This window comes from Vespula vulgaris, chromosome 12, assembly GCF_905475345.1.
Source record: "Vespula vulgaris chromosome 12, iyVesVulg1.1, whole genome shotgun sequence".
Classification (NCBI taxonomy): Eukaryota; Metazoa; Arthropoda; class Insecta; order Hymenoptera; family Vespidae; genus Vespula; species Vespula vulgaris.
The window spans coordinates 1,477,770-1,503,435 of NC_066597.1; the positions used below are offsets into that span (position 1 = coordinate 1,477,770).

At 31.1% G+C, this 25,666-nt stretch overlaps 3 protein-coding genes across 11 annotated transcripts; 2 read left to right on the top strand and 1 right to left on the bottom strand.

Moving 5' to 3' along the window:
- Window positions 1-184: 184 nt before the first annotated feature.
- On the top strand, window positions 185-1,239 carry LOC127067930 (dynactin subunit 5). Its single transcript, XM_051003389.1, has 4 exons — window positions 185-374; window positions 436-623; window positions 703-814; window positions 891-1,239. Exons 1-4 carry the CDS (start codon window positions 327-329, stop codon window positions 1,086-1,088), a joined length of 546 nt encoding a protein of 181 aa, XP_050859346.1. The 5' UTR covers window positions 185-326; the 3' UTR covers window positions 1,089-1,239.
- On the bottom strand, window positions 1,109-11,066 carry LOC127067919 (glutamate receptor ionotropic, delta-1-like). Of its 6 annotated transcripts, none has more exons than XM_051003354.1 (12): window positions 6,517-8,204; window positions 5,870-5,994; window positions 4,452-4,646; window positions 4,124-4,287; window positions 3,720-4,049; window positions 3,066-3,181; window positions 2,774-2,944; window positions 2,282-2,535; window positions 2,018-2,226; window positions 1,651-1,925; window positions 1,378-1,572; window positions 1,109-1,308 (listed from the first exon to the last, which is right to left on the bottom strand). In XM_051003354.1, the coding sequence occupies exons 2-12, from the start codon at window positions 5,889-5,891 to the stop codon at window positions 1,233-1,235; spliced, it is 2,007 nt and encodes a 668-aa protein (XP_050859311.1). In that variant the 5' UTR covers window positions 5,892-5,994; window positions 6,517-8,204; the 3' UTR covers window positions 1,109-1,232. The 6 variants fall into 6 exon arrangements, with proteins under 6 accessions (XP_050859311.1, XP_050859310.1, XP_050859314.1 ...); XM_051003353.1 differs by having other exon boundaries at window positions 5,870-5,997; XM_051003357.1 differs by lacking the exons at window positions 5,870-5,994; window positions 6,517-8,204 and adding an exon at window positions 10,440-11,066 and having other exon boundaries at window positions 4,452-4,651.
- On the top strand, window positions 9,515-25,164 carry LOC127067925 (putative inorganic phosphate cotransporter). Of its 4 annotated transcripts, none has more exons than XM_051003379.1 (9): window positions 9,530-10,036; window positions 16,438-16,547; window positions 21,079-21,272; window positions 21,379-21,615; window positions 22,104-22,191; window positions 22,443-22,669; window positions 22,778-22,927; window positions 23,032-23,406; window positions 23,512-25,164. In XM_051003379.1, the coding sequence occupies exons 3-9, from the start codon at window positions 21,111-21,113 to the stop codon at window positions 23,695-23,697; spliced, it is 1,425 nt and encodes a 474-aa protein (XP_050859336.1). In that variant the 5' UTR covers window positions 9,530-10,036; window positions 16,438-16,547; window positions 21,079-21,110; the 3' UTR covers window positions 23,698-25,164. The 4 variants fall into 4 exon arrangements, with proteins under 4 accessions (XP_050859335.1, XP_050859336.1, XP_050859334.1 ...); XM_051003377.1 differs by having other exon boundaries at window positions 9,960-10,036; window positions 15,139-16,547; XM_051003378.1 differs by lacking the exon at window positions 16,438-16,547 and having other exon boundaries at window positions 9,515-10,036.
- The last annotated feature ends 502 nt before the right edge of the window (window positions 25,165-25,666 follow it).

Genomic DNA, 25,666 nt, shown 5'->3' on the forward strand with positions numbered 1-25,666 from the left:
AGGCTTCGCTTTTAAATGTCATTTTGAATACACGACAAATTCCATATACGTTCGAATTTATCGTCTTTGATTTAAATTATAAATAAAATTCTACAGATCTCTGTAAATATCGTCTCACCAATGGCCAATGTTTTCGATCGATTTTTCACGCCACGAGCGCCATCTGATAGCGCCATTTGAAAGATTCAAACTAACCTTTCAAATAAGCCCCAGTATTTCGCAGAAGAAGCAACTAATGATTAATGTTAACGAGTGATTTATATAGAATAATAAGTTAGTTTCTTGTATATTTAAAGTGATCGATCATAAATATTGTCTACGTCGTCATGGAGCCCCAAGATATTTATTACAATATAGCTGAATACGTCGAGACGGTAATAAATTGTCAAATAAAATTATTGTACTGGAACATAACCTCTTGTACTTATATTGCAGGCTTCGGGAAATAAAGTGAGTAGACAGACTGTTCTTTGTGGATCGCAGAATATAGTACTACATGGAAAGGTAATAGTACAATCAGATGCTATAATCAGAGGGGATTTAGCAAATGTAAAGGTTGGTCGATACTGTATTATTAGCAAGAATGCTGTAATACGACCACCTTTTAAAAAATTTAGTAGGGGGTTTGTACACTTTTGTGCCTCTTTCGTCAGTATTTAATATAGATTGCTGTATATTTAAAGGATTATCCTTTTTGGATAGAGTTGCCTTCTTTCCGTTAACTATGGGTGATCATGTATTTGTGGGAGAAAGGGCTGTTGTCAATGCTGCACTTGTCGGTTCATATGTATACATTGGAAAAAATGCAGTAATAGTATGTATCTGCTTAATAATTGGTAGAAAGTAATTACTAATTGATATCTTTTATACCAATTATTTGTATTGAACAGGGGAGACGGTCGATATTAAAGGATTGTTGTTACATTGAAGATGGCGCGGTAGTACCGCCAGAAACAATAGTTCCATCTTTTACTAGATTTTCTGGAAGTCCTGCTGTATGTATAGAGGACTTACCCGAATGTACTCTTGATCTTATGTTAGATTTTACAAAAAATTATTATCAACATTTTTTACCTGCACGAATGTAATATATAAAAATGTATATATGTTAATTTTGTATTTATATTATTTTATATTTCTTTTTTATAATATAATTATTTATATTGCTATAGAGTTAAAGCACTAATTACCAAATAATAATGAATTCAAGAGAAAATATAGGCAATAATTTTTCAAGTAGTAAGGATTTCACTGTCGTTGTCAATTGCCTCCATATCTTCCGTAATATCTTTCATTTTCGATTTTTGTCTGCAAATAATTAAATTTAAGCCGTTAAATCTAAATTACTTTACAAATTATAATGTATATAAATATTACATTCTATGCCACAGTAATTCCATGATTAGTACAAAAAAAGTGAGAATTATGCCATATCCCATTGTCACCAATGCAAAGTGGCTTTCAGTAAATCCTATGCTAATGAAACTCATGTGACCATCGCATTTGGGTTTTCTTGTGTATAAACGTCTTTCTTCTCGAAATTTTAAACCACTTTCTTGTATTATTAAAGCACTAAAAAAGGTCATATATTTTAATATGTAGATATTAGATTATGTGAATTAAAACATTATACAAAGCTAAGATTTATACCTATTTTTAAAAATCTCCAAATACGGAGATTGTGTTTGAATGATAAAAAGTGGATAAAGTACGTTTAAAAAATTGATAGCAGTTAAACCGCACTTTTCCTCCTCCTGAAAAGTCTCTTGTATTATTTTGTAAACGGTACCAACTTCACCATGAAAAGCAAAGAGCTCGTCTCTTATTTTTTGAACACCTTCTTCAATAGGCATCCAAGAAGATTTTTTACCCTTTGGTTCAATTTTTTCATCTATGAGTCTCCTTCTTATCGGATCCTTAAAAGACTGTTATAGAACAAAATAAATATACTGTAGTGACTCATCTCGTTATATATAAAATCTGTCTAGTAAGATTTGTAGAGATTTTCAGTACTCACTTTAAAATAGTATCGATTATATATAGCATCTTGTACGCCTAATTTCAATGGACTATTATAAAGATCAGCAACCGTTTGAATAGAATTTGTCGTTGATTGAAGCAAAGCAACTATATTTGCTGTGTAGGAAGTGTACAGACTCAATGCAGCTATCAATAACATTAGGGTGACTATACGTGAAGGAATTTGGTACGGTTCATAAGAATATCCTACAACAGTTAAATTGTAGAAACTAATGAGATAATTTATTAAGAACGAACACACCTTGTTGGAAAAATGCTCCAAGAATAACCAATATATCATCGCCAAGAGTTGGCTTGCCAGGATTCATCTGTCTCCAATACATCGCAGATTTAGCTGAAGCTCCGCAATGGTACTCCCATTTCATAGATATAAAGAGCAAAGTAATAATGAGAAGAATGAGGATACCAATAGCTATCCAAACTGAACGATGAAAAGGCAAGACAAATATGTTGCTTACTGTCGAAAGCAATGGTTGTCGAAATATGAAACGTGATCTATATTTAAAAAAAAAAAATGTATACGATTAATGTTGCTTTTTATACGCGCATGCATGAATATTGCCTATCACCGGGCGTTAATACTATCGATCACCGCTAGATAGCATTGAAAGTTTATATAAATCTCGCGGTAGATTTGAAATTTTATTGAGATCTACGTAATGAATAAGTAGTAGAGAATTCAAATGAATAAAAAATAAATAAAAGAAGTTTATATACTCGGAAGATATTTTACCCAGTATGCGTGTAAAGTTGTATATATTTAACTATTCCTATTCGTTCTTTCATAAAAAAAGTTCCAGTTCCTCCGAAATCAATTTCACGACGTTGCAACATGCCGGTCATACCATTCCACGATCCATTTTCATCACGATAACCCCATGTATTTACTATATTGAAAGTTACACTGAAACGAACGATACAATTTTTGATTGAACGTATCAGATATTTTTTCTTTATCTTTTCATATCGATTTTACTCCATTTATCATCTTTATCTATCAGAAACAAATTAAAAACAATACTTACGTTGCATTCATTCGATTCACCAAGTGAAGTACAGATGAGTAACCAGCCTTCGTAACTGGATCTATATGTTTATTATGATAATCGGTTAAATGATTGATCGTGTCTGGATCTGTCATCTATCGAGGAGGAAAAAAAAATAAAAATAAAAAGAGAAATGTATACTCGCTTAATAGAAGCTTATAGAAATAATGTTTTTCAAACAAAAAAGAAACAAAAAAACAAGTATGTTTAAACAGGTTAAAAAAAGAAAAAAGCAGTGAAAAAACGATCTATCGAAAAAATATCTTATCATTAAAATACAATTATCTGATCGTAAATAAACTTAATGTTAATCTAGTTTAGGATAAACTCTACGTGAAATAGCATTTGATATCTTGAATAAATTGAATGTAATCTATTCGAAAGATAATTTCCGATAACAATATTGTGCCATTTCTGAAATAAACGGAATTAGATATATCCTCTCTCTCTCTCTCTCTCTCTCTCTTAAGATGCGATGAAATCTTCTATAAATACAAATACACAAAAGAGTTCTTTTTAATTATCTTAATCGTTTCGTATAATCACGTTGGTATTAAACTACTATGAAATAAACAACTTATTGCTTATCGTGTAGAAAAAAAAAAAGAAAAAGAATAAAAAGCTCTAATATACCACGAGACAGGATTTAAGCGGCGTAAGTTGAAGATTTCTTCGTCTGCGGGATGCTGGATCATAATTTTTCATAACGATACCACTTGTAAACGACCAATTTCCACGATCCTCTAAAATGACATCTCGATATGGACTGGGACGATATATCGATAGTAGTTGTAAAAAATTCTTTTTAATCCTTCGTGCTATAACAACGTCGCTGTCCGGATAAACAGTAAGATTTCGAAAAGTTTTCATTATAAATTGTAGATCCTTCGTATCTGAAATTGTCCTTGCATCTTTCAAAAGCAACCATTTTGTCGGAGCAACGAACATTCTATTAGAATTTGCCTGAATCAAAAATAATCTATACTGATTTAATCGACATTTAAATTAACATGCATTTTATCTCTTATACGTTTTACCTCGTTTAAGATGTCAATCGCACGATCGCAATCAAAATCGATAATATACAAATTTCTGTGTTCTAAATTATCATAAATTTTAGAATCGAGCCGATCGAACTCATTCCGGATATCATGGGACAAATGTCTTTTCGACATCTCTTTCGATAAGCCGATTATATCGTCTGATTTTTTTATTCAATGATAAAATAAATCAAATAAGATAAAAGAACTTTTGATAATTGTCGGAGTGATGATATAAACGTGATATTATATAATGATAATAATAATAATAATAATAATAATAATAATAATAATATAATAATAATAATAATAATACAATTGTTACCTTTAGAAAGACACAAACGTGCAGATATTCTTGATGGTGGAAAAAGATGGAAAGTGGCATCTTCGATGAATTTCAAAAGAATATCATTCGTTTTCCATGAAAATTCGGAAGATTCCTCAATCGCATAAGAATTAAATAGAAGAATCATGAGAAGGAGTAACAATAGCATAGTGTCTTGCCCTTCGAATACGTAAACTATCCTTCGAGAAATCGTAAAATGTCGTTGTAATCTATAGTATAAAGTCGTAAACAGCGAGGACACAATGTTCATGTATATACCATTAATGTGGAACGGAATAATAAAATCACGAAGAGACGACTTGTGTATACAAAGCTCGTGAAAAAAGAAGGAACGATTTAAAATTAGTTAGAGAAAGTTACACGTTAGAGAGAAGAGTTACATCACAATGTTACAAACCTTCGATATTCCAATTTTCCTTTTGTTTTCTGGTTTTTGTTTCTCTGTGTTCTCTTTTTTCTTTCTTTTTCTTTTTTCTTTCTTTCTCTCTCTTTACAAAATACCGTCTAACGTTATATACTACTGCCGTTATATTCCAGATTTAGCGAATTATGTTCTCAAACAGATAATTTCGTTCTAATGACTTGGATAGATATATCATTTGGACGTTTACCGTTAAAGAAGTATCACAGCTGCGTTTGTTCGCACGAAAAGAATTACTTTTTTATTAGCCGAGCCATAATACTGGCTCTAGGAAAATTAATAGATCGAGGACATGTAATTTTTGTTTCGGTGGAAACTCTAACGTACGAATTGCGAGAAAGAAATAATAATAGATTAGAAGACGTAAGAAAATCATTGAAGGCACGAAAACGAATCGTGTAGTTACTTTCACCGTGCACGAAAGTATTCTTTGTATAGCATTTTTCTTTTCTTTTTTTTCCTTCTTTTCTTTTCTTTTCTTTTCTTTCTTTCATTTTTTCTCTACGTAATAACACATTTCTCGCAAAATGAATTATCTTGTTATATAGAAAAAAAAAAAAAAATGAAATAAGATAATCGACAAATTTTTCCGTTTTATCAAAGACACACGAGCTCGTGCACACAAACAAACACGTATAGAGAAAAAGAAATATACGAAAAAAATCGCGGAAATGTCGCATTTGCAAATGTCATTCTTAATTAAGTTGCTTCGACGACAATGACAATCGTAAAAAAAAAAAAAAATGATAAAGTATTAACAGTTATATTTCATAAGAAATAAGGAATGAGAAAGTTAGTTGAAAATATCGAAGTTCAACGAATTGACGTGATGGAACGCGCGGAATTAAAATTTCCCATGATTTCTTTGGTTTCTTGAAACACGCTGTTGTCGAACGGATATAAATCCCCTTCTTCTTTTCTTTTCCGTAGTATTTTTTTCTTTCTTTCTTTCTTTCTGTTTTCTTTTTAAACTCACCTTTATCATTTATATTATTCATCGAATTAACAATTATTGCAGCTCGTAAAACGATTATTATTCCGAGTTTTCGACACGTTGATATCACGTAAGCAGGATTTTCTACTTTCGAAGGAAGAAGAGGGCTACTGAAACGAAGGAGAAATCGTTTCTTCTTGTGAAATATACAATATATATGTGTATCTCGTTATCGGCGATATAATTTAATCTTCGTATTAATTATCGTGACTTGATTATTCAGACAAATTTTTAAAAGACAATGACAACGAGAATGACGGCCGATGACGATGCATCAAACAATAAAAGTTTTCACGCGTTTAAAGGATAATTTAACGAGAATGACACGTGACATTTTTCTCCGTCGTTGTGCTTTTCATCTTCGTTTTATTAAATTTTTCTTTCGTTTACGGAAACGTAAAGAAAAGCATGCTTATACGTCAAGGCTACGCTGTGTTTGTTACACCGTCGTAAAATTAGAAAAGTAAAGCTTAGAAGTTATACTCGAACGTTCTCGGTCGATCGCGTGATGACTCGATGATTGGCACGTGAGGCGAGCCTACCTAAAGATTTCTTATCGGCATTTGTTCACAGGAGTGAACAAAACATAGATACTTAAGATAACAAGTTAACAAAACATAGATACTTACATGAATATCTCACAAAGAAACGTATTACACTCTATTGTTCTCAACACTTTTGCATTAATCTCTCTCTTTTTTTTTTCTTCTTCTCTTTTTTTGTTCTTCTCTTTTTTTTTCTTTCTTCGTTCGATTAAAATCAAACGAGATTGATATCTGATTCGTATATTTAATTCGTAATATATATAAATCGAAAGATTTGTATACTTAATTATTGAAGTGCGAAAAAGATTCTTTTCGTTGAAAGAGCTTTTATATGTTTTCTCGTTGAAACGAATTTCAAAATATTTCCTATTAATTCCTCCTCAAGAATTTTCAGTATTTCTTTTTACAATTAGAGTCATTGGTATAAATAAATTGTAAATACGTATAAATAAGCATACACAAATATTAAGATTTTAAATCTTCCATTCTAAGTTTTCAAACATATTAAATTTTTCAATATTACGTAATACAAATAATGGAGGACAGATAACAGGAAGGATTTGAGTTTTCCTTATTGAAGGAATTATCGAATAAACAATTTCAAATTATTTAAATTAAAAAATAACTCCAGAAATTATATGCTATATCTGTCTAGTTTATCTCAGCCTGCATAAAATAAGAATATGTATGTATATATTGCAACCGAGTTGGTTGCGAAAAATGATCGTTTTCGAAAGTGAGTCTCGGTTCATAAAACCCTGTTTGGGTAACTCTGAATGAAACAAATTAATCTTTGATACATGTTATTAAATAACAAATTATTACCTCAAATTTGTCTCTTTGCATTTTCCAGTATAGTTATATCTGACATAATTTGATATAAAAAGATAATGATCTGTTTTTGTTGCAATAATTAAATTTACATAAAGATCACACACTTGGGTTAACAGGGTTAATGATTGGCTAATAATTTCACACTTTCCTGCTCGTATACAAATATATATTTGTGTGTGTGTGTGTGTGTGCGTGTCTATATATATATATATATATTTTTTTTTTGAACATGCAAGAATAAAGAAGATATCCAAACACGAAAGAAAGAGAAAGCGCAATAATATTAAAATCTAATGGAAGTTCCGTATTAAATATAACAATCATAATATCCAGTTTGTGCATTCCTCATATATATATAAAAAAAAAAAGAGGAAAAAAAAGAAAAAAGAAAAATTTCCATTGTAGATAGATGCTGATACAAGGATTAAATTACATTTACGATCGTTAAACAAAATGATAAAAAATTCCATCGTTCCTGGATCTGGCAATATTTTCGATAAAACAAAAAATAATCAAAAGAAAATAAAAAGTAAATTAAAATGCCACGATTTTACCGTGATTTATTTTTTATTCTTGTTTTTCTTATTTCTCATGGACAATCAAGAAAAAAAATAAGAGAAAGAGAGAAAGAGAGAGAGAGAGAGCAATAATGCTGAAAGTACATAATTCGCGGTAGCAAGTAAGAACTATATAAGAAACTACGTCAGCATAGAATCGTACCGGTTTGTCGACCTACTATCTAACGAACGAGCTATGCCATCGTAGGCTTTCGAAGAGACTACCGATGACGAAAGAAATACACGTTACGAATAAAGAGAATCAAGAACATTGGAAGAGTCATTATTTCATGTAGTTGTTCGTTTATTAAATGATACTCCGTGCTACGAATAAATAAGTAGCTCGAAAGTTAAATAATTCTTTCAAGTTTAAATACCTTACAAACATACGTGTAATTTTAATTTTATATATATATATATATATACATATACATGTATATCCACGTATCTACACATGACTTTCCTCTTCGCACGTATCGCTTTACTCGACGAATATGTACTAATGCGATAATGCGACTTAAGTGCTCGTTAAATTTCAAAACTGTTCTCTCCCACCTTTTCCCCTTCTACCATCCTATCTCCCCACTAATCTTTTGTCTAACTACGATTCTTAGTAAAATCACTCGAGTCGAACGATCGTGACAATTGCAAGAACAATTCTACTTGAATTTTAAAAGATATAATAATGATAAAGATAGTAATACGTATATGAATATATATATAAAACAAAAAGAAAATGATAGAACACGTTTTTTATCGATAGAAAACAGGAAGTTAGGTATTACATCGATAGCTTTTTCCTTTTTTTTTCTCTTTTTTTTTCTTTTTCTTTTTTTGTTTTGTTTTTCAGTATTCATTTATAATATTTTTTCTTTTCTACGTTTATATTACGTAATTTATATCGATTTCTTCCAACGACGGTTCGTTATTCATAATCTCTTTTTTTTTTTTGTTTGTTAATATTTTTGATTTATTATCTGTTTAAACAGAGATTAGAGATTTCGTCAATCGATGAGTAAGTTATAAGTAAATGTTAGTCGAAGGTTAGACCAGTTACCTTTTATAACGCGTGTGACCTTTCCTTTCGTTAATACTAAAAAGAAAAAGGAAAAGGAAAAAAACGCGCGAAGGCAAGTTTCTATCTGTTTGAGGTGGCCTCGTGAAAATGAACAGGAGAAACGTGAAACAAATGTAATCGGCTCTACTCAGCTATCTCGTGAAAGAGAGAGAAGATAGAAAGAAAGAGAGATAGAGAGAGAGAGAGAGAGAGAGAGAGAGAGAGAAAGAGAGAGAGAAGGAGAGGGAAGGGAGAAAGAAAAAGAAAGAGAGAAAGACAAATAAGAGAGAAAATGAAATAAAGATAAAGACGAAACGTGATTATTTATCTTCTTCGCCGGAGAGATGTCTGGATAAAAGAAATCAAAAACAGATGGGATTAATTAAAGGAATAAACAAAATACAAGTGAATGAAAGCGGGTCGGTCAAATATGCATTTCTTTTTAAGCTTTTTATTTTGAATCCCTTATCCGTAGGATGTTGTAAAGGATACCGAAAGAAAAAAAAAAAAAAAAAATGAGTAAGGAAAAGAAAAAGAAAAAGAAAAAGAAAAAGAAAAAGAAAAAAGAATAGAAAACCCCACGGCTAATTTTTAATGTAATAAATGTCTTCCAAGAAAGGAAGAATACCTCGTTGTTTTTCATTGATTCTATCTATCGTCTATCGTTACTCTCGAAATCACGATAAATCACGAAGGAAAAGGTTCGAAGGAATGAAAAAGTCTGTATGAGCGAAAGAGTAGGGGGTACCGGCGAATGGGGAACTCGCGCTCCAATTGGCCAACGGAAACGAGGTGTTCGCGGCTAAGTGTTGGGAGTCTGAGCGTGCTTCGAACAGTGTTTGAGAACAAGCGGAACGGAAACGTAAGCAAAGTATATACAGTAGATATCCTCTAACTCCACCTCTCGTTGTGGGAGTTCAGATCGATTTGCGAAAAATAACGCGAATAATAACATCTTCCGTGCTCGAGATTTCCAATCCATTTTTTTTTGGTTCTCTTTTCTTTCTTCTTATCTTTTTTTGTTTCGTTCTATTTTTCTTTTGGTTCCGATTCGGTCAAGTCAGTTTGAAAAAAATGGTGGAGAATGGTATTGATTGTAAGAAGCCGGAGATGAAGAGGCCGGATATCTTCGAAACGGAAGCGGCCGTGCCGAAAGGTAAAAAGAAAAAAAAAATATATCAGAGCTCTTTTCATTTCGTTCCTTTATTATTTATTCGTTTCAATCGATTTTTTTTTGTTCTTTTTTTTTTCTTTTTTATATTAAATCGATTAAAAATTCGATTCGTTCGAGTTACGAACGAGACGTTTCACAACGAGACATGTTTTCTTTTAATCTATAAACACAAAAACTTATCTCACAGAAAAATGTCATCAATCATGTTTATATATAATATTATTTATCGTTCGAATGATCATTATCATTATCATGTAGTTCAATAATCAAAATTTTGATACATAAAATATAAATCGAGAACTCAAATGAAATAAAGAAATCGAATATCTTTCGTATTATCGATCGATATACATCGATCTCTTCATAGATATCGTATTATACTTACAAAGTTATCGCGATGTTTCGTCATTTTCCTCTTCCTTCGGCTTACAATTAGATCAATTTACATTCCGAGCATGATTTATCGAAATGACACGTACGCTTAGATATCGTCAGGATCCTGAAAAAGATCGATGAGAATACGATCAACAAAGGAAATTTATGATATAATGATTAATTCCAATTATTGCTAATGAATAAAGTTTATGTAACAATCATCGTTTCATACGTAAACTATTCACAACTCGTACAATTTATTCATTTAGAAACATCCATTTATCTTTCGATATGGTTCTGCAAACAATTTTTCTATTTCTGCTTCTATTTTTCTATCTTTATCTTTATCTTTCTTTCTTTCTCTCTATCCCTCTCTCTCTTTCTTTCTTTCTTTCTTTCTTTCTCTCTCTCTCTCTCTCTCTCTCTTTGACCTTGTTTATGACTAATGCGAATGCATGTAGTATATGCATAATTGAGTCAACTATCAGATGGTATAAGATGAAATATATTTATTGTTTTCCATACTCTTTGTTATATCTCTTATTTCATTACTGTCAAATATGATCAAAGTATTTTACAAGAAATAAAATAATAAAATAATAAAATAAAAAAGAAAAGGAAAAGGAAAAAAAACATTTGTCTAGTCTTCATTATGTCATTTGCAGTCGCGTTATTTTCCATTGTTTTTTGTTTTCTTTTTTTCCTTCTTTTTTCTCTCTCTCTTTTTTTTTTCCTTCTATAAGACCACAAAAATGCAACAAATATGCATATCATGATTAAAGCAGAAATAGGTGTGCCGATTAGATGAAGTATATGAAGATAATCGATCGCTTTGCGTATGCATTTTCTAATAAATCATATGCCTTTAATTTACGATCGTGTTGCATGAAATAGTAGAGAAATAGAAAAAAAGTATCGATTGAAAAAAAAAGTATTTATATCTTTTATCGAAAAACATTGATGGATACATATTATCGGTGCTAATAACTTATCTGAAATATCAATATCTATGAATCAATGATCTACGATTAGATAATAATCGATGAATGAGAAATATAAATAAATTATCTAGTCACTTAAGTATTTTCATTAATTATTTATCAGTGTACTTTTAAGCATATTTCTAAATAAATTTCTAGAACGAATAAGTCGCAGTAATATTTTTTTTCTTTTTCGTTTTTCTTTTCTCTTCTTTTTTTTCCTGACAATCGAATACAGATCAAGTTTTTATTGGTAGTATAAATCTAATGAAAAAATTTTAATTTAAAATGAAGAGAGAAGGCAATTTCCGTGTCAAAATCGATATTAGAAATTTATTCACATGGGTGAGAATAACGTAATTCGAAGGTTATAATACAATTTCTTAGAGAGAAAGTTACAACGTGAAGAAAGAAAAAAAAAGGGAATTCGAGTCATTAAGCTTCTTGTCACGTTCGTATAATGAATCATTCGATGGCTACTCTCGCGCATAAAATAAAGAAACGAGTCCTCTTCCTTCTTTTACGACATCATGAATAGAATTTTACAATTATGTATATATGTATATCAAAGACAGAGAAACGGTATTATTGTAACAGATGTTCTTTGATAATTTATGCAGTTTCGCGTGCTTCGAGGTCGTAGAAATTATTTTATTGCGCACAAATTCAAGGTCTAGGACTAAATGAAAATTCTATGCAAAGATTAAAAGTGTCACATCATCATTATTGTTATTCTCATCCTTGTTTTTAATAATCTAATGTTTCCTGTTACGCTTGCTTGAATTTCATTGATTACATCTTATGTTACAAGATACATAAAATAATGAAAAGTAATAGGATATATCAATTAATTCGTATTATAAATTCATTGAAGTGTCGATTGGAAAAAAATTATAACACATATAATTGACGTATCAAGTCTGAAGAGCGATTTGAACGAGTGAAGGAGAAAAATTATCGTTCGAAGTAAACATATTACTCGATAAAAGCCATGCATTCGTGTCTCTACATTGTTTCATGTCAATGAACGCTCTTCAAACTTCTTTACCGATTAAATCACTCTTCTTCGTTATCGATCTTTCTCCAAAATCATTCTTTCTTTTTTCCATTAACAACGTCCAATCGATATTTCTATATATTTCCTACTTTATCGACACAGGTTCTTTTTTCACTCGGAAAAGAAAAGTTTTATTATCGAGAAAAAAAGTCTTTCATCTATTAACAAATTAATAAAAAAAAAAAATATCGAGATACATATAAATTCGATTTATACATATAAATATTGTAAAAAAAAAAAAATAAAATGAAATAAACAAATGTCCTTCGTCGACGAGTGTCAGTAGCTCTATAAACTACAATTGGCGTAGGCTTTCCTTGTAACAAGGACGTTATTTTCCACTTTACTAAATGAATAATGAGATTGAGGGCTCGTGCGTTTCCTGTTGTCTCTACTCCAAAGTTATATCATGCGAATTAGAATCATTAATAATGGCGTAAAAATCTAAACGACCGGATTTCATTTCCGACACGTTACGTTTCGAGTGGACGATCACAAAATCACTTACATCCTTCCTTTTTTTTTTCATCTTCTATCTTTCAAATTTTTCCATATTTCACTTATTTCCAAATCTACGGTATCGCAATAGAAGCAAATAATATATTGATGCAAATTAATATTTTAATTGTTTGTATAAAAAAAGATAAAAAAAATTTGAAGACAAAAGACCAAGATTCTTTCTATTACAATTGTTTTTCATTAATTTTGCACAATATTTGTAATAATAATATAACATGCATAATAATAATATAATAAATATTTTAATCCATATTCAATTGATATTACTTATCGATATTTCGATTAATTACCATCGAACGTCGGTCATGTAGAATGCTAACATATCGACAGTAAGAAATAATGAACTTTATCGACGCGATAGAAAATAAACTTTATCGATATAAAAGATAATAGAGTTTACCGATTTCTAAAAATAAAGAATATATATATAAAAAAAAAAAAACATTGGAAAATATATTGCAAAAGTTCTATTCTTGTAATCGTTGTTTTCAACTTTTCAAATGAACCGTAATAAAAATATAATATGAAAATATATTTGCGATAATATTAATGATGTAGTTATTCAAATGACGCACGTATACCTATAATATATATATATATATATATACATACTTGTGATATATAAAAACAGTTAATATCTATGTTCATTAATAATTAATATGCAATACCTTAATAATCTGTGCTTACGTAATTTAAAATATCCAACGTCGTCATCACGAATGTAACAGAATATTGCGCAACTAAGAGACAAATATGTCCAGTGCACGATTACTAACCAAAAATTATTGAGCAAAAATCTTTGGCACGTTTTTCAGTTTTCAACTATTAATAAATAGTATCATATAATATTACGATGCATCTTCTATAGCTAACACACATTCAAATAAATTTCATATTTTAGCACATACAATTAAAATCGTAAAACGAATAATCGACAAGCGTTCGATGCAACAACGTTCGTGAAAATTCGAGAAGCAACGAAATAGTCGAATCACTTATTTTCAATACATGAATATACACATAGATGGACACACACGTGCGCGTATGCATCTAATTTTAGTGAATAAACGTGAATTTCAGTGCCAAACGGTCGATGACGGTAAAGTTTTTACAAAGTTTTCGTAAAAGTTAAAGATGACGTTAATATAAATGATCGTAGCAACGGTATAGTCAGATAACGGATCTTTCAGTCCACTAAAGAAACTAGTGCGTTTAGTGAAATATCGATCGATTTTCATATCGATAACAATGCTCGAATTTTTCATATAAATAGGTTAAGTCGAACGATAGAATGACATTTTGAATTTCTTGTCAGACCAATTTTTTTTTCTCGATATTATTCGTAACGATATTAAACTTTCAGAATAATTATAAAAGATAATGATAACAGTTTATGAATTAAGCATGATTAACTGGTATAATATCGAATGAGAATTTTTTTTTTTTTTTTTGCATCGTATTACGACAAGTGCAATGACAATAATAGGAAGTTACGTAACTTGGTATAATGTTTCAGACATTAAGAAATTTATTGATTCATTAATCATGTTTTATGAAGTATTCAACTGGAAATTTATTAAAGAAAGAAAGAAAGAAAAAAAAGAAAGAAAGAAAATGTAACTATTATGTTCGTTAGATAACTAACTCGTCTCTTTGCAAACTAAGTCGAATGCTTTGTATTTTCCACTTGATAAGAAAATGAACTAAAAGATTCCATGAGTATGTAGAGAGTAGAGGCAACGCTCTATAATACGTCGTCATTTTTGACGAGCTTCAAAGCGAATCTTAAAGTCTCTTCTTACACATGTACGTACGTGTACTTACTCTTCATCATGCATTACGTATCGTGTAATCATACCGATAATTTATAACTTCCTTTCGTAAGAACGTGAACGCGATATGGGGGACGATCGATGTTCATTTCGCGAATGTTACAAAACTGATTAAACATCTTCGTACGTAAGTACGATTCTGATAAATCTTTTTTTTTCTCTTTCTTTTTTTTTCTTCTTTTTTTTCTTTTCTGCTTTTTTTTTACAAACAAATTAACAAAGATTCGAAGCAACGATTTGATTTCTTACCTAAAAGAAGCGAATAAACGCCTTGCAAAGTTGGAAACACAAAACACGATAATTAACCTTACTCTTTTCAAGGTTAACAATGACGATTCTCCAAACGTAATTATTGCGTCACTCCTGAAATAGCGATGGTACACCAAGTATAATATTTATTGTGCCATTGAGATCAGCATGCACTCAATTATCCGATTACAAAAGTGAAATACATTCTGAGACACTTGGTACATTAGTATAATAACAACGAATGCCATGACAAAAGTTAATATTGATGATATATCACGTTCCTTGTAACAAAAGGAGAAAGTTATTAAGCATGAATTTAATCGATGTCTGATCAATATTCCGTATATAAAATGATAAATGATGAATGTTAAAATTCTTCAACTTATATGTGTAAAAAAAATCAAATACACGTTCGATCGCATGTTCTCGTGATTTCAATAAAACCATTAAGAAAAAAAAAAGAAGAAGAAGAAGAAAACAGAAAGCGAGAAAGAAAGGAAAAAAAAAAGAAAAGAGGATAAAACTCGCTGAAAATATTCCATTTGTAAATAGAAAAAAATTGTTTCTCCTGTAATAAATCATTGATTATTAATTAAACAAATAGATATGAGACATAACAAAAAATTAATTATAATTATTATTCTTATTATGTATTTCGTAATAATGGACATATTTTGGCGCGCGATGTAGCAATTGGCTGGGAATCTTGGCGCGAGAAAGATGGCGCCAAGTTCGTGAGTGCTCGTTATTGGTCAAGCCAGTTGCGCTCGCGCATGCGCGGTATTAGTTGATTGCCGTCGTCAATTGTCGACGACAAGTCGCGGAAAGAACCGAGGATAGGAGGTGGGAGAGGTGAAGGAAGAGGGAGAGGAAGAGGAGGGTGATCATTATCGTCGTCGTCGTCGTTTTCATTCTCGTCGTTCTCGCGATCTTCGTCGATACGTTATCATCGTCTTGTACGGGTGTACCACGAGGTTGGCGCGCTCGCGCGCTCCTTTAACGCACGATCATTCGTCGTTCTCGTCGTGATCGTCGTTGGTTGTGTCGTTCAATATCGCATTAACCATAGACGTGATTACCGGTTACTCGTCTCCCGCGAACCAACTTCGTTTTATTCGTTTTATTAAATATAATATCACGCATTATTAACGTTTAATCGGTAATTATATAAAAAGTGTGTATATCGTTTAAAAGAGGGGAAGAGGAGAGAAAAAAGAAAAGAAAAAGTAGGAAAGAGATAACGATCTATCCCTCTTTTTTTTTTTTATTTATCTTCCTCTTCTATTGCTATCTTCGTTGTCGTCGTCGTCGTCGTCGTCGTCGTTCGACGTACACATTTTTTTACATCTACTTTTGCGAACGTGCCATGAGTGGTGGCAGGGCCAATGGCAGCGAGAGCAGGGGACGAAGGAATGGCCACGTGCTGGTGTGGGAACAACCGGGTTTGGAAGAGAACGACAAGCCGGTGCGAAAACGAAGAGGTACGATTTTTCGTTTTCTGCGTTGTCAGCTTCTCTTTGTAAGCATGAAACATATACGAATTCTCTATCTCTTTCTCTCTTTCTTTCTCTCTCTCTCTCTCTCTCTCTCTCTCTCTCTTTCTTTCTCTCTCTCTTACTTTCATCTCCTTCTCCAGTATAGTGCGTTCTCTCTCTCTCTCTCTCTTTCTCTTTCTAACTTATCACGAGTAGTCTTGTCCCATCCTTTTCCCACCAACGCCATCGAAACAGCCTGGCCGATCGCCCGTATTTCGCTTCGAGAATAGCATGTCGAGAATTCGCTTACGTCCGAGGAGTGTTCAGAAGAAACACGCTCCTCGCACCGGTCGAGAGGGAAGAAGAGAGAGAGAGAAAGAGGGAGAGAGAGAGAGAGAAGGGAAAAGAGAGATACAGAGGGGGGAAAAAGAAGCACGAGCACGAGACACGCACGTGCACTACACTCCGCGTGCCTGCCACAAATTTTATTTGCCCTTTTCTTACTAAATCATATTTTCCAGAGACTAGAAGAACGTCTCGTCCAATATTGAAAATATCAGAAAAATTATTAAAATTATTATTATTATTATATCTCTCGTATAGGATTTAACGATACACCGTTTTAATTGAATTTTTGAAATACGAAGATAATCATTTAGCATAAGTATTTTTCAATAAGTTTTATTTTTTATCTTTTCTCGTTTTGATGACTTAGCAGTCTTCTGTATTGCGCTCGTACTTTTGGCACGAAATACGTTGGTTTATTAGATGAGATTTTCTGGAAAATCCACGACACGCGTAAACGAACACGAGAACTCATCGTGTTGTGCAGATAGAAATAAACGTCAATGGGTTATATTTAAAGGTTTTGGAAAAAAAGAAAGAAAGAATAAACAAGTATGCGCGATTTTTTTTCTTTCTTTTTTTTTTCTTTGTTTCTTTATCGAGGCCGTTTCTGGATATATTGAATACTTCATTAAATCCAATTAAATGTAGGAAGCAAGTAAAACATCGAATACACCCACACAGATACATACAGATACGTACGTACTCATATTAAAAGTAAATTAATATCTATCCTAAGTTATAAATGAAAGAGGAAACGAAAGATATTAGATCATATTTATAACGATATACAATCAACGCTTATCTCGGTAATCGTTGATTATAAGAGTTCCGAATTCTTTATTCTCTTATTTCAAGAATTATTTTATTTTGTCAAAATTCTAATTAAATATTAGCCAAAAGAACACATGTTTCGTATATATTTAAGTGTTCACGACCCAAATGTTATCTATTTATACAAACTTAGAACGGCTTATAAGAATCGATTGTGAAAAACTGAACGAGTGAAGTGTACTAAGTACTACGCAATGATAATATCTTTCATTTTTATTTCTTACGCGTTTCGACAAACAGAAAAAAAGAGAGAAAAAAGAGAGAGTGAGAGACAAGTGAGAAAGGTTATGTAATAAGTAGGAAAATTTAATCGGTAGATAAAGTCTCGAACGCGTTCGAGACTACGTGAGTCGTATTGGAATCTTTAAGTTTTGACAAGAAAAAACCGAATGAAAAAAAAAAGAAGAAGAAAACAAAAAGTATGTTTCCCCTTTGATGAGCGACAAAAAATCTAATCTAGTTAGATTAAAACTAATGCACGTCGTTATCTTTTTCAACTTCGAGGAACGCTGGCGTGGCATTTTTCATGTCTGACATGAGTCAAGGTCATGTTTTAAGATTGTATATAGGAACTTATAACGGTTATCGTCGAGAAGGTAGCAGCATAAATAACGAAACGTGATTGGTCGTAAATTCGATTGTTAATCGATCTCATTTTTCTTGTTTCTTTTACATCGATTTTAAAAAATCGTCAGATCGATTATTTCTTATCCTTTTTTTAATCATCTTTTCTTTATCTTTTTTCGTTTCTTTTTTTGTAAGGAAAGAGCAATTAAGCACGAATTTAAATGTGATTAAAAAAAAAAAAAAAAAAGAAAAAAAAAGGAGAAATAAGAAAATAATGACACAGCTAGTAATCTCACAGTTTGATCTATAACAAAAGGAAATATTTCATTGGTTCCTCATATCTACACAATTATTATGGCAACAATGAATAATCGTTCAGCCTGTTACGAGGAATTCTTTAATAACGTCAGGATCGAAGAAGGAAAGAAAGAAAAAAAAAAGAAAAAGAATGCTTTCGCGTACGTCGTACGACTGGTTTGTGGTCTCCTTCTTTTTGTTCTTTCTATTATTCTACTTCTTCTCTTGTTTGAAACGAAAAAAAAACGATCATTATTTTCGCCTAACAATGGACCTCTCCTCCTCCTCTTCTTCTTCCTCTTCCTCATCTCCTATCGCGTTTCGGTTTGGAACTATTTTTTTATCGCGTATCCCACGTGCTCTGGGACGAAGCTTACCGAACTTTACCGGAGATAACCGATTTTTGTCTTTCATACGATTTACATACGTCGTATATATATTCTCTCTCTTTCTCCTGGAATGAATTTGCAAGTTGTTCTTTGTTTTTCCTTTCGATGTTTTTTCTCTAGTTATGATACTATATATGCATCAATTCCCATTAGTATTCGGAAATATATGCATTTATGTAACGTGGCGAAACATGTACATGAAGATTTCAAATTACGCGCGCGTCTCTATGAATTGGCGCGCTTCTAGGAATGATTCGAATCTTCTTAGAAGGATTTTTCATTTAGTTTTGCAAGACTCTCTTATTGTAGCATGAGTAAATAAAAGAAATGTAATGTACATGCACACGCATACATGTAGATTAATGAATAGGTAGATCTAATTGTAACAGGAAGTCAATTTGTATGTGTATCTATTGAATTTATTTAAGCGATGCAATAATGAGCGAAACGCGTCTGGATCATAGCCAATAAATTTGGCCTTCGTTTCCTTTTGTTATCTCAAAAGCATTCCTTGACTATTTAAATCCAAAAGTAATAAATAAAAAAAAAAAGATGTCGAAACTTTGATCCTGATCGAATTATCTGATCGATCGACTGTTGTTTTCTATCTTGATCGACCCTTAAATATTATTAATCTGGCGTTCTTTTCTATATATTTATACTTACGTACATATATATATGTATATACATATATATATATATATATATATATATATATATATATATACGTACACACGCATACACACGTACGATTGACGTTCTTATGTATATCTGCCTTGGGGTCAAACGAACAATACCAGATAATGAAAGATCGTTTTAAACAAAACTTCCCTCGGTTCGATACAATAATTGACTTCAATTTAGTCGTCTTTTATATATGTATATATGTATGTATACATATATATATAAATCATACATATCATATATACATAATATATACACAATCAACGTAAGTGCTAAAGTCTCTTTCGTCTTGCTAATAATGGCGATGATGTTCAGTAGTTCACTTGTGTGATTTATCGCAAAATAACTGAATATAGACTGATCGCATACTATCTTTTTATATCTTTGATAATGAATTATGATTATCACAGAACATTTGCATTTCAATAAAAGACAGATGCGCTTATGTGTAGAACAGCGCTTGGAAAAGTAACAAAAATTGAAATAAAACAAACGGGTCTCCCAGTTTAATCGGTCATGTGTATTTTATGCAAACGGCGCCATCCCACAAGGACACATCATCATCAATACGTATGTTTATGCGTGTCTGTCTGTTGCCTATCTCTGTCTTTGTCTCTCTACATAAAAGAAAATTTATAGACAAATATCCGTCCTTTTGTATTTACCTGTTTCTATATACGATATACATTTGTATAGACAACGTTCATTTGACTTGTTGCATTGTTCTAATAATGACATGAAAATTAAAAAATAACACTTCTACAATCTACAGATTGATAATGTAGATAAAATGCATATTATAAGATAGACAATTCTTCTAATACGTTGCGTGTGCAGACGTTCCATTTCCGTAACATTTTGCATGAATCATCCACGATCACGCATTTAAGCTGGATCTGTTTCTTTTTTTTTTCTTCTTCATTTTTATTTTCTGAAACTGAATGACTCATGAATCAAATAAAATCAAATTGAACTAGGAAATTAAACTAAGAAATTCAGTATGTATGTCGAATGTAAAAACGGTTATCAAAACGTAAAATATATGTGTATTAAAAAGTCTTTAAACGACGGTAGATATCTACTTTATTTGATCACTATATTTACATTGATGTTCTCGTAATCTGAAAAAGAAAAAAAATAAAATTGAGTCAAGAATTTGATGAATTATTCATTATTAGTTTCTTTTCTGCGTAAAATTTTTCGTCTATCGGATTGTACAAATAAAGTATCTTATACAAACGTATAGCATGTTTTTGAAATTAATAATAAATATAATATAGATAGAATGTATTAATATAGAATGTATTTTATCAACGAATGGGAACATTATCCGAGACTTTTTTTTCTTCTTTTTTCAACGCTTTGATAAAAGCGTATAATTTATTTTGTAACAAAAAAAAAAAAATGTTTCTTGTTTTCAGCCCTGGTTGGGACACGTCACGTAGTAACTTTTATGATTTTTCTTGGCATGGCAAATGCCTATGTAATGAGGACCAACATGTCTGTGGCGATCGTTGCTATGGTCAACCACACGGCTATCACGGAACATCAAGAGATTGTTACGAACGAATGCCAGATCGATTATACCAATAGTACTACGTCAGACAGCAGTCATGTGAGTTGCAATATCTAAATTTATCTATTCATGACCAAAATATCTTTTTTTTTTAATTAATGCATATTAAATATATATATTTATATATAAATTTTGATAATTACAGAAAGATGGTGAATTTGAATGGGATACTAAAAAACAAGGCTATCTATTGAGCTCATTTTTTTATGGATATGTTATAACTCAAATACCTTTTGGTATACTTGCCAAACGTTATGGGTCTAAATATTTTCTTGGCGTTGGCATGTTGATAAATTCGCTATTTGGGCTATTAGTTCCAGTGTCTGCACATTGGGGCTTTCCTTGGCTAATGGTAGTTCGATTTATTCAAGGTTTAGGCGAGGTAAGTAGCTCTTTGCATTTGCCTAATATATTGTTATGGTTATAAGTTTATAAAATGTTAAAAGAGCACATCATATATACATGAGATGAGAATGTGTGTTACGGGAAAGTTTATTACACAACTCATTAAAATATCGTCTAAACAAAAAATGATACGCATAGATTTTGATCTTCTATTATTTAAATACAGGAAATATACCATGAAATGTATGTAAGTTTTAGGCAAGTTCTTAATTAATATTTCAAATTATTTCTTTAATATTTTAAAGAGAATTTTGAAAACACTCGTTTTTTTTCTTAATCCATATCTTCTTCAGATGTCTATTATATAAATCTGTATGTAGAATTTTTGGTTTTGAAATTTTTCTTTGATTGAAAAGACATAATGTTAGATTTAGAATAAAGGATTACATATTCGTTGAGTGTGAACGCTTTTTGATTGTTTGGGTGTGATTTCCTCCCCCTAGGAATGGATTATCCCTATTGCAGGGTCCAATTGTGCCTTGCACGCACGCATTGTTGGCAAAGTGGATACCACCAAACGAGAGGAGCAGGATGGGAGCCTTCGTCTATGCTGGTAAGCTCGTACAGTGCGATATTTTTTAATGTAGCACTCTTGTACATACCAATTCACCTTGAGTCCCGCGAGTCCTCTGGATATTTCAATGCATCCAATCACTGTGTACTTCTTGCTACGATGGAATTGGAATCACAGGAGTGGACTTTTTTGGTTCTGACTTATCCACTGTTCTTAATGACTCACAGTAGGTTTCTCTTTTGTAATTAGAATATTGTTATTAATCCAGGTTTTGTCTCTGTTATCGATAGGTGCTCAGTTTGGTACAGTTATCTCAATGCCATTAAGCGGTTTGCTGTCTGAATATGGATTTGCTGGTGGTTGGCCATCGATATTCTATGTCTTTGGTGCTGTCGGTACTATATGGTGCATAGCTTTCCTCATTATGGTCTATGAAGATCCAGAAAGCCATCCGCATATTTCTGAAGATGAAAAGAAATACATACTTAGTGCATTGTGGGGAAATGCTGGAGCATCTGTAAATATTTTTTTTTCTTTTTTTAGATATTTCCATCTTTGGATATAATTTTTTATTTTTTATATTTTTAAACGATATTTCCATTATTATGGCGCATCCATTTTACAGTCTCCACCTGTACCTTGGAAATCAATCGTTACTTCAATGCCTTTTTGGGCTATTTTAATGGCACATATGGGTCAAAATTATGGATACGAAACATTAATGACGGAACTTCCAACGTTTATGAAACAGATTTTACATTTCGACATTAAGTCTGTGAGTGAAGTTAACGTTTTGATAACAATTTATCTAAATAATTGATCAATGGACGATTTTTTTAATATAACGATTTACTTAATATAACATGTTTATTATTTCAGAATGGCACTGTTTCATCCCTTCCTTACTTAGCTATGTGGATCTTTTCAATGTTAATTAGCCACGTTGCCGATTGGATGATTTCTACAGAAAAATTTAATCACACTGTTACTCGTAAAATTATCAATAGTATTGGTCAGTATGGACCTGCTGTAGCATTGGTAGCAGCATCTTATACCGGTTGTAATCCGTGGCTGACGATAAGTCTTCTTACTATTGGTGTTGGTTTAAACGGTGGTATTTATTCTGGTTTTAAAGTGAACCATCTCGATATCTCACCAAGATTCGCAGGAGTTTTGATGTCTTTCACTAATTGCCTTGCTAATTTGGCTGGATTACTTGCACCAATTATAGCTGGCCATATTATTGTTGGCACGGTAATATAATTTATATTATTTTAATAGATAATTATAAATATATATATATATATATTTATTTATTCATTTATCGTACACACAACTACTTAATATTTTCTATTATAGCCAACTCAACACAAGTGGAGAATTGTCTTCGTGATTTCAGCAGCTGTTTATGTAGTTTGTGCTACAGTTTATGTCATATTTGGCTCTGGGGAGAGACAATCTTGGGATAATCCAGATAAAGATGAAGAGAAAAATAACAGCAAAGAATTAGAGGGTGTGAAAACAGTAAACGAAACTCAACATTAATGTGATTTAATAATACTTGCCGTGGTATTTAATTTCTGCCATCACAGCTCAATGCTAAACATGTAAATGAGTTCCAGTTGGCTGGCACTTCTGCCTACATACATTCATTCCCTCCGTTATTGTTTAGCCATGCAGGGTGATTGCGTTACATCGTAGTAGTGTCTAACAATAAGTTAATCTCATGGTTTTTTTTTTTTTTTTTTTTTTTTTTTTTTTTTTTTTTTTTTTTTTTTTTAATACGAACAGTGTTTTTATAGCACTGATCTTTGCATATCAGAGTGTCCTTGATGTTAGTGTCGTGTTGTAAATGTTGAATTCAGTCAACATTGTCATTATTTCATAGAGTGCGTGTTGAAATGAGAGAGAAAGAAGCAAAAAGAATATAAGAGTGTATGAGTACATAGAAAAGTGAGAAAAATATAGATGACTATAACATGTTCTGTAAAGATATGTATATCTACATTCAACGTTTACAAAATCGTCAAATTTCAAAACACACCCTTAAAGATATCACAGAATACTGGGTTTAATTGATTTAGTAATGATTCATATTCTAACTCTTATCTAATCAAATTATAAAAACTTTAACAAATTAGAAAAACATCAAATATAATACAAAAATATTATAAAAACAAAATCTTCAAAGAAGAAAAAAATTGCAAACTATAGTATGATGCTTCAAATTATTTTCATCAATATTCTAATCTTGTTGAAGTACTTTCTTTCTTCGTGGAAAATATTAATTCAATTACATAACACAAAATTGTGATCTGATAGATTTGCGTAGTTGAAATATAAACAAAAAGATATCAACTGGGATCTATAGATCTTTCTAGAAACTGTCTATAGATTTTATATTAATCTAAATATATCATGATAACTTACTCAGCGTATTATTAACAAAAGTACACAAAGATCAATGTGTTTTGTATAGTAGTTTAGAAAATATCTAATTTGGACATTAGTTTGAAAATTTTTATATTTTTAATAAACTTACAGTAAAGTGATTTATACTTATTAGAAAATGATTGTTTTGATTTACATGAATATAACGTTAATGATATTTGTCCAAATTAGATCAAATTAACGAAGTTGGCAGCAGTATTAGAGTAAAAGTTCTCATTTGTTCATCTTCTCTCCTTTTTTTTTTTTTTTTGTTATATCACAATCAGTTTATTATCATTTTGTATTGTATCAGGATGGAATGATTGTAAAAACAGTTGAAAAAAACTGCGGCTGCAGTTTTTTTAAAGTTGTTATGAATATTGCACAATGCAATAATGGTTTATACATATTGTAGATAGTTGCACGAGAAATCCTATTAAGTTATAGATTTTAGATGAGTTATTACTCGTAGTTATTTATATATATATATAAAAAAAAAGAATTATTACCTCTGTCACACTTTAAATTTAAGTTATAAAGTGGATTTGTGCCTGGATATAGTAGGATGCATTTTTCTAATAATTAAGTTTTTTCTTTTTCTTTTTTTTTCCTTCTCTTAAAGTAGCACAAACTTTGTAATCGTTTATGATTCTATTACATATAGTTCCAATGCAGAAGCATATAATTAAAGTTTGTAAAAAAAGAGATATGTTGTCGTTTATAAAAATAATTGTTAAAATCACTAATTTCCAAAATGGGATAATCATGTCTTCCGATTATGTAAATGTTTACTATTTTCGATTACGTAATTTATATCTTCCTTATATCGTCTCTAGAGATTTGGCATCTACTAAAGATAAAAATCCCTTAAATATATGTACTAAATATTGGCTTAATTTATATGATTGCAGTCGAATTTGAATCGGATACAAGTGCCTTTTTATTCTGTGATTATATAATAGTACATGATTTTTATAAATAACATTTTTTGATATAAATATAATATTTTGTGCTACTTGATTATCTTCATACATTACTGTGATTGAAAGGTGAATACCAAAGTATTCACAAATCGTTTCTCATT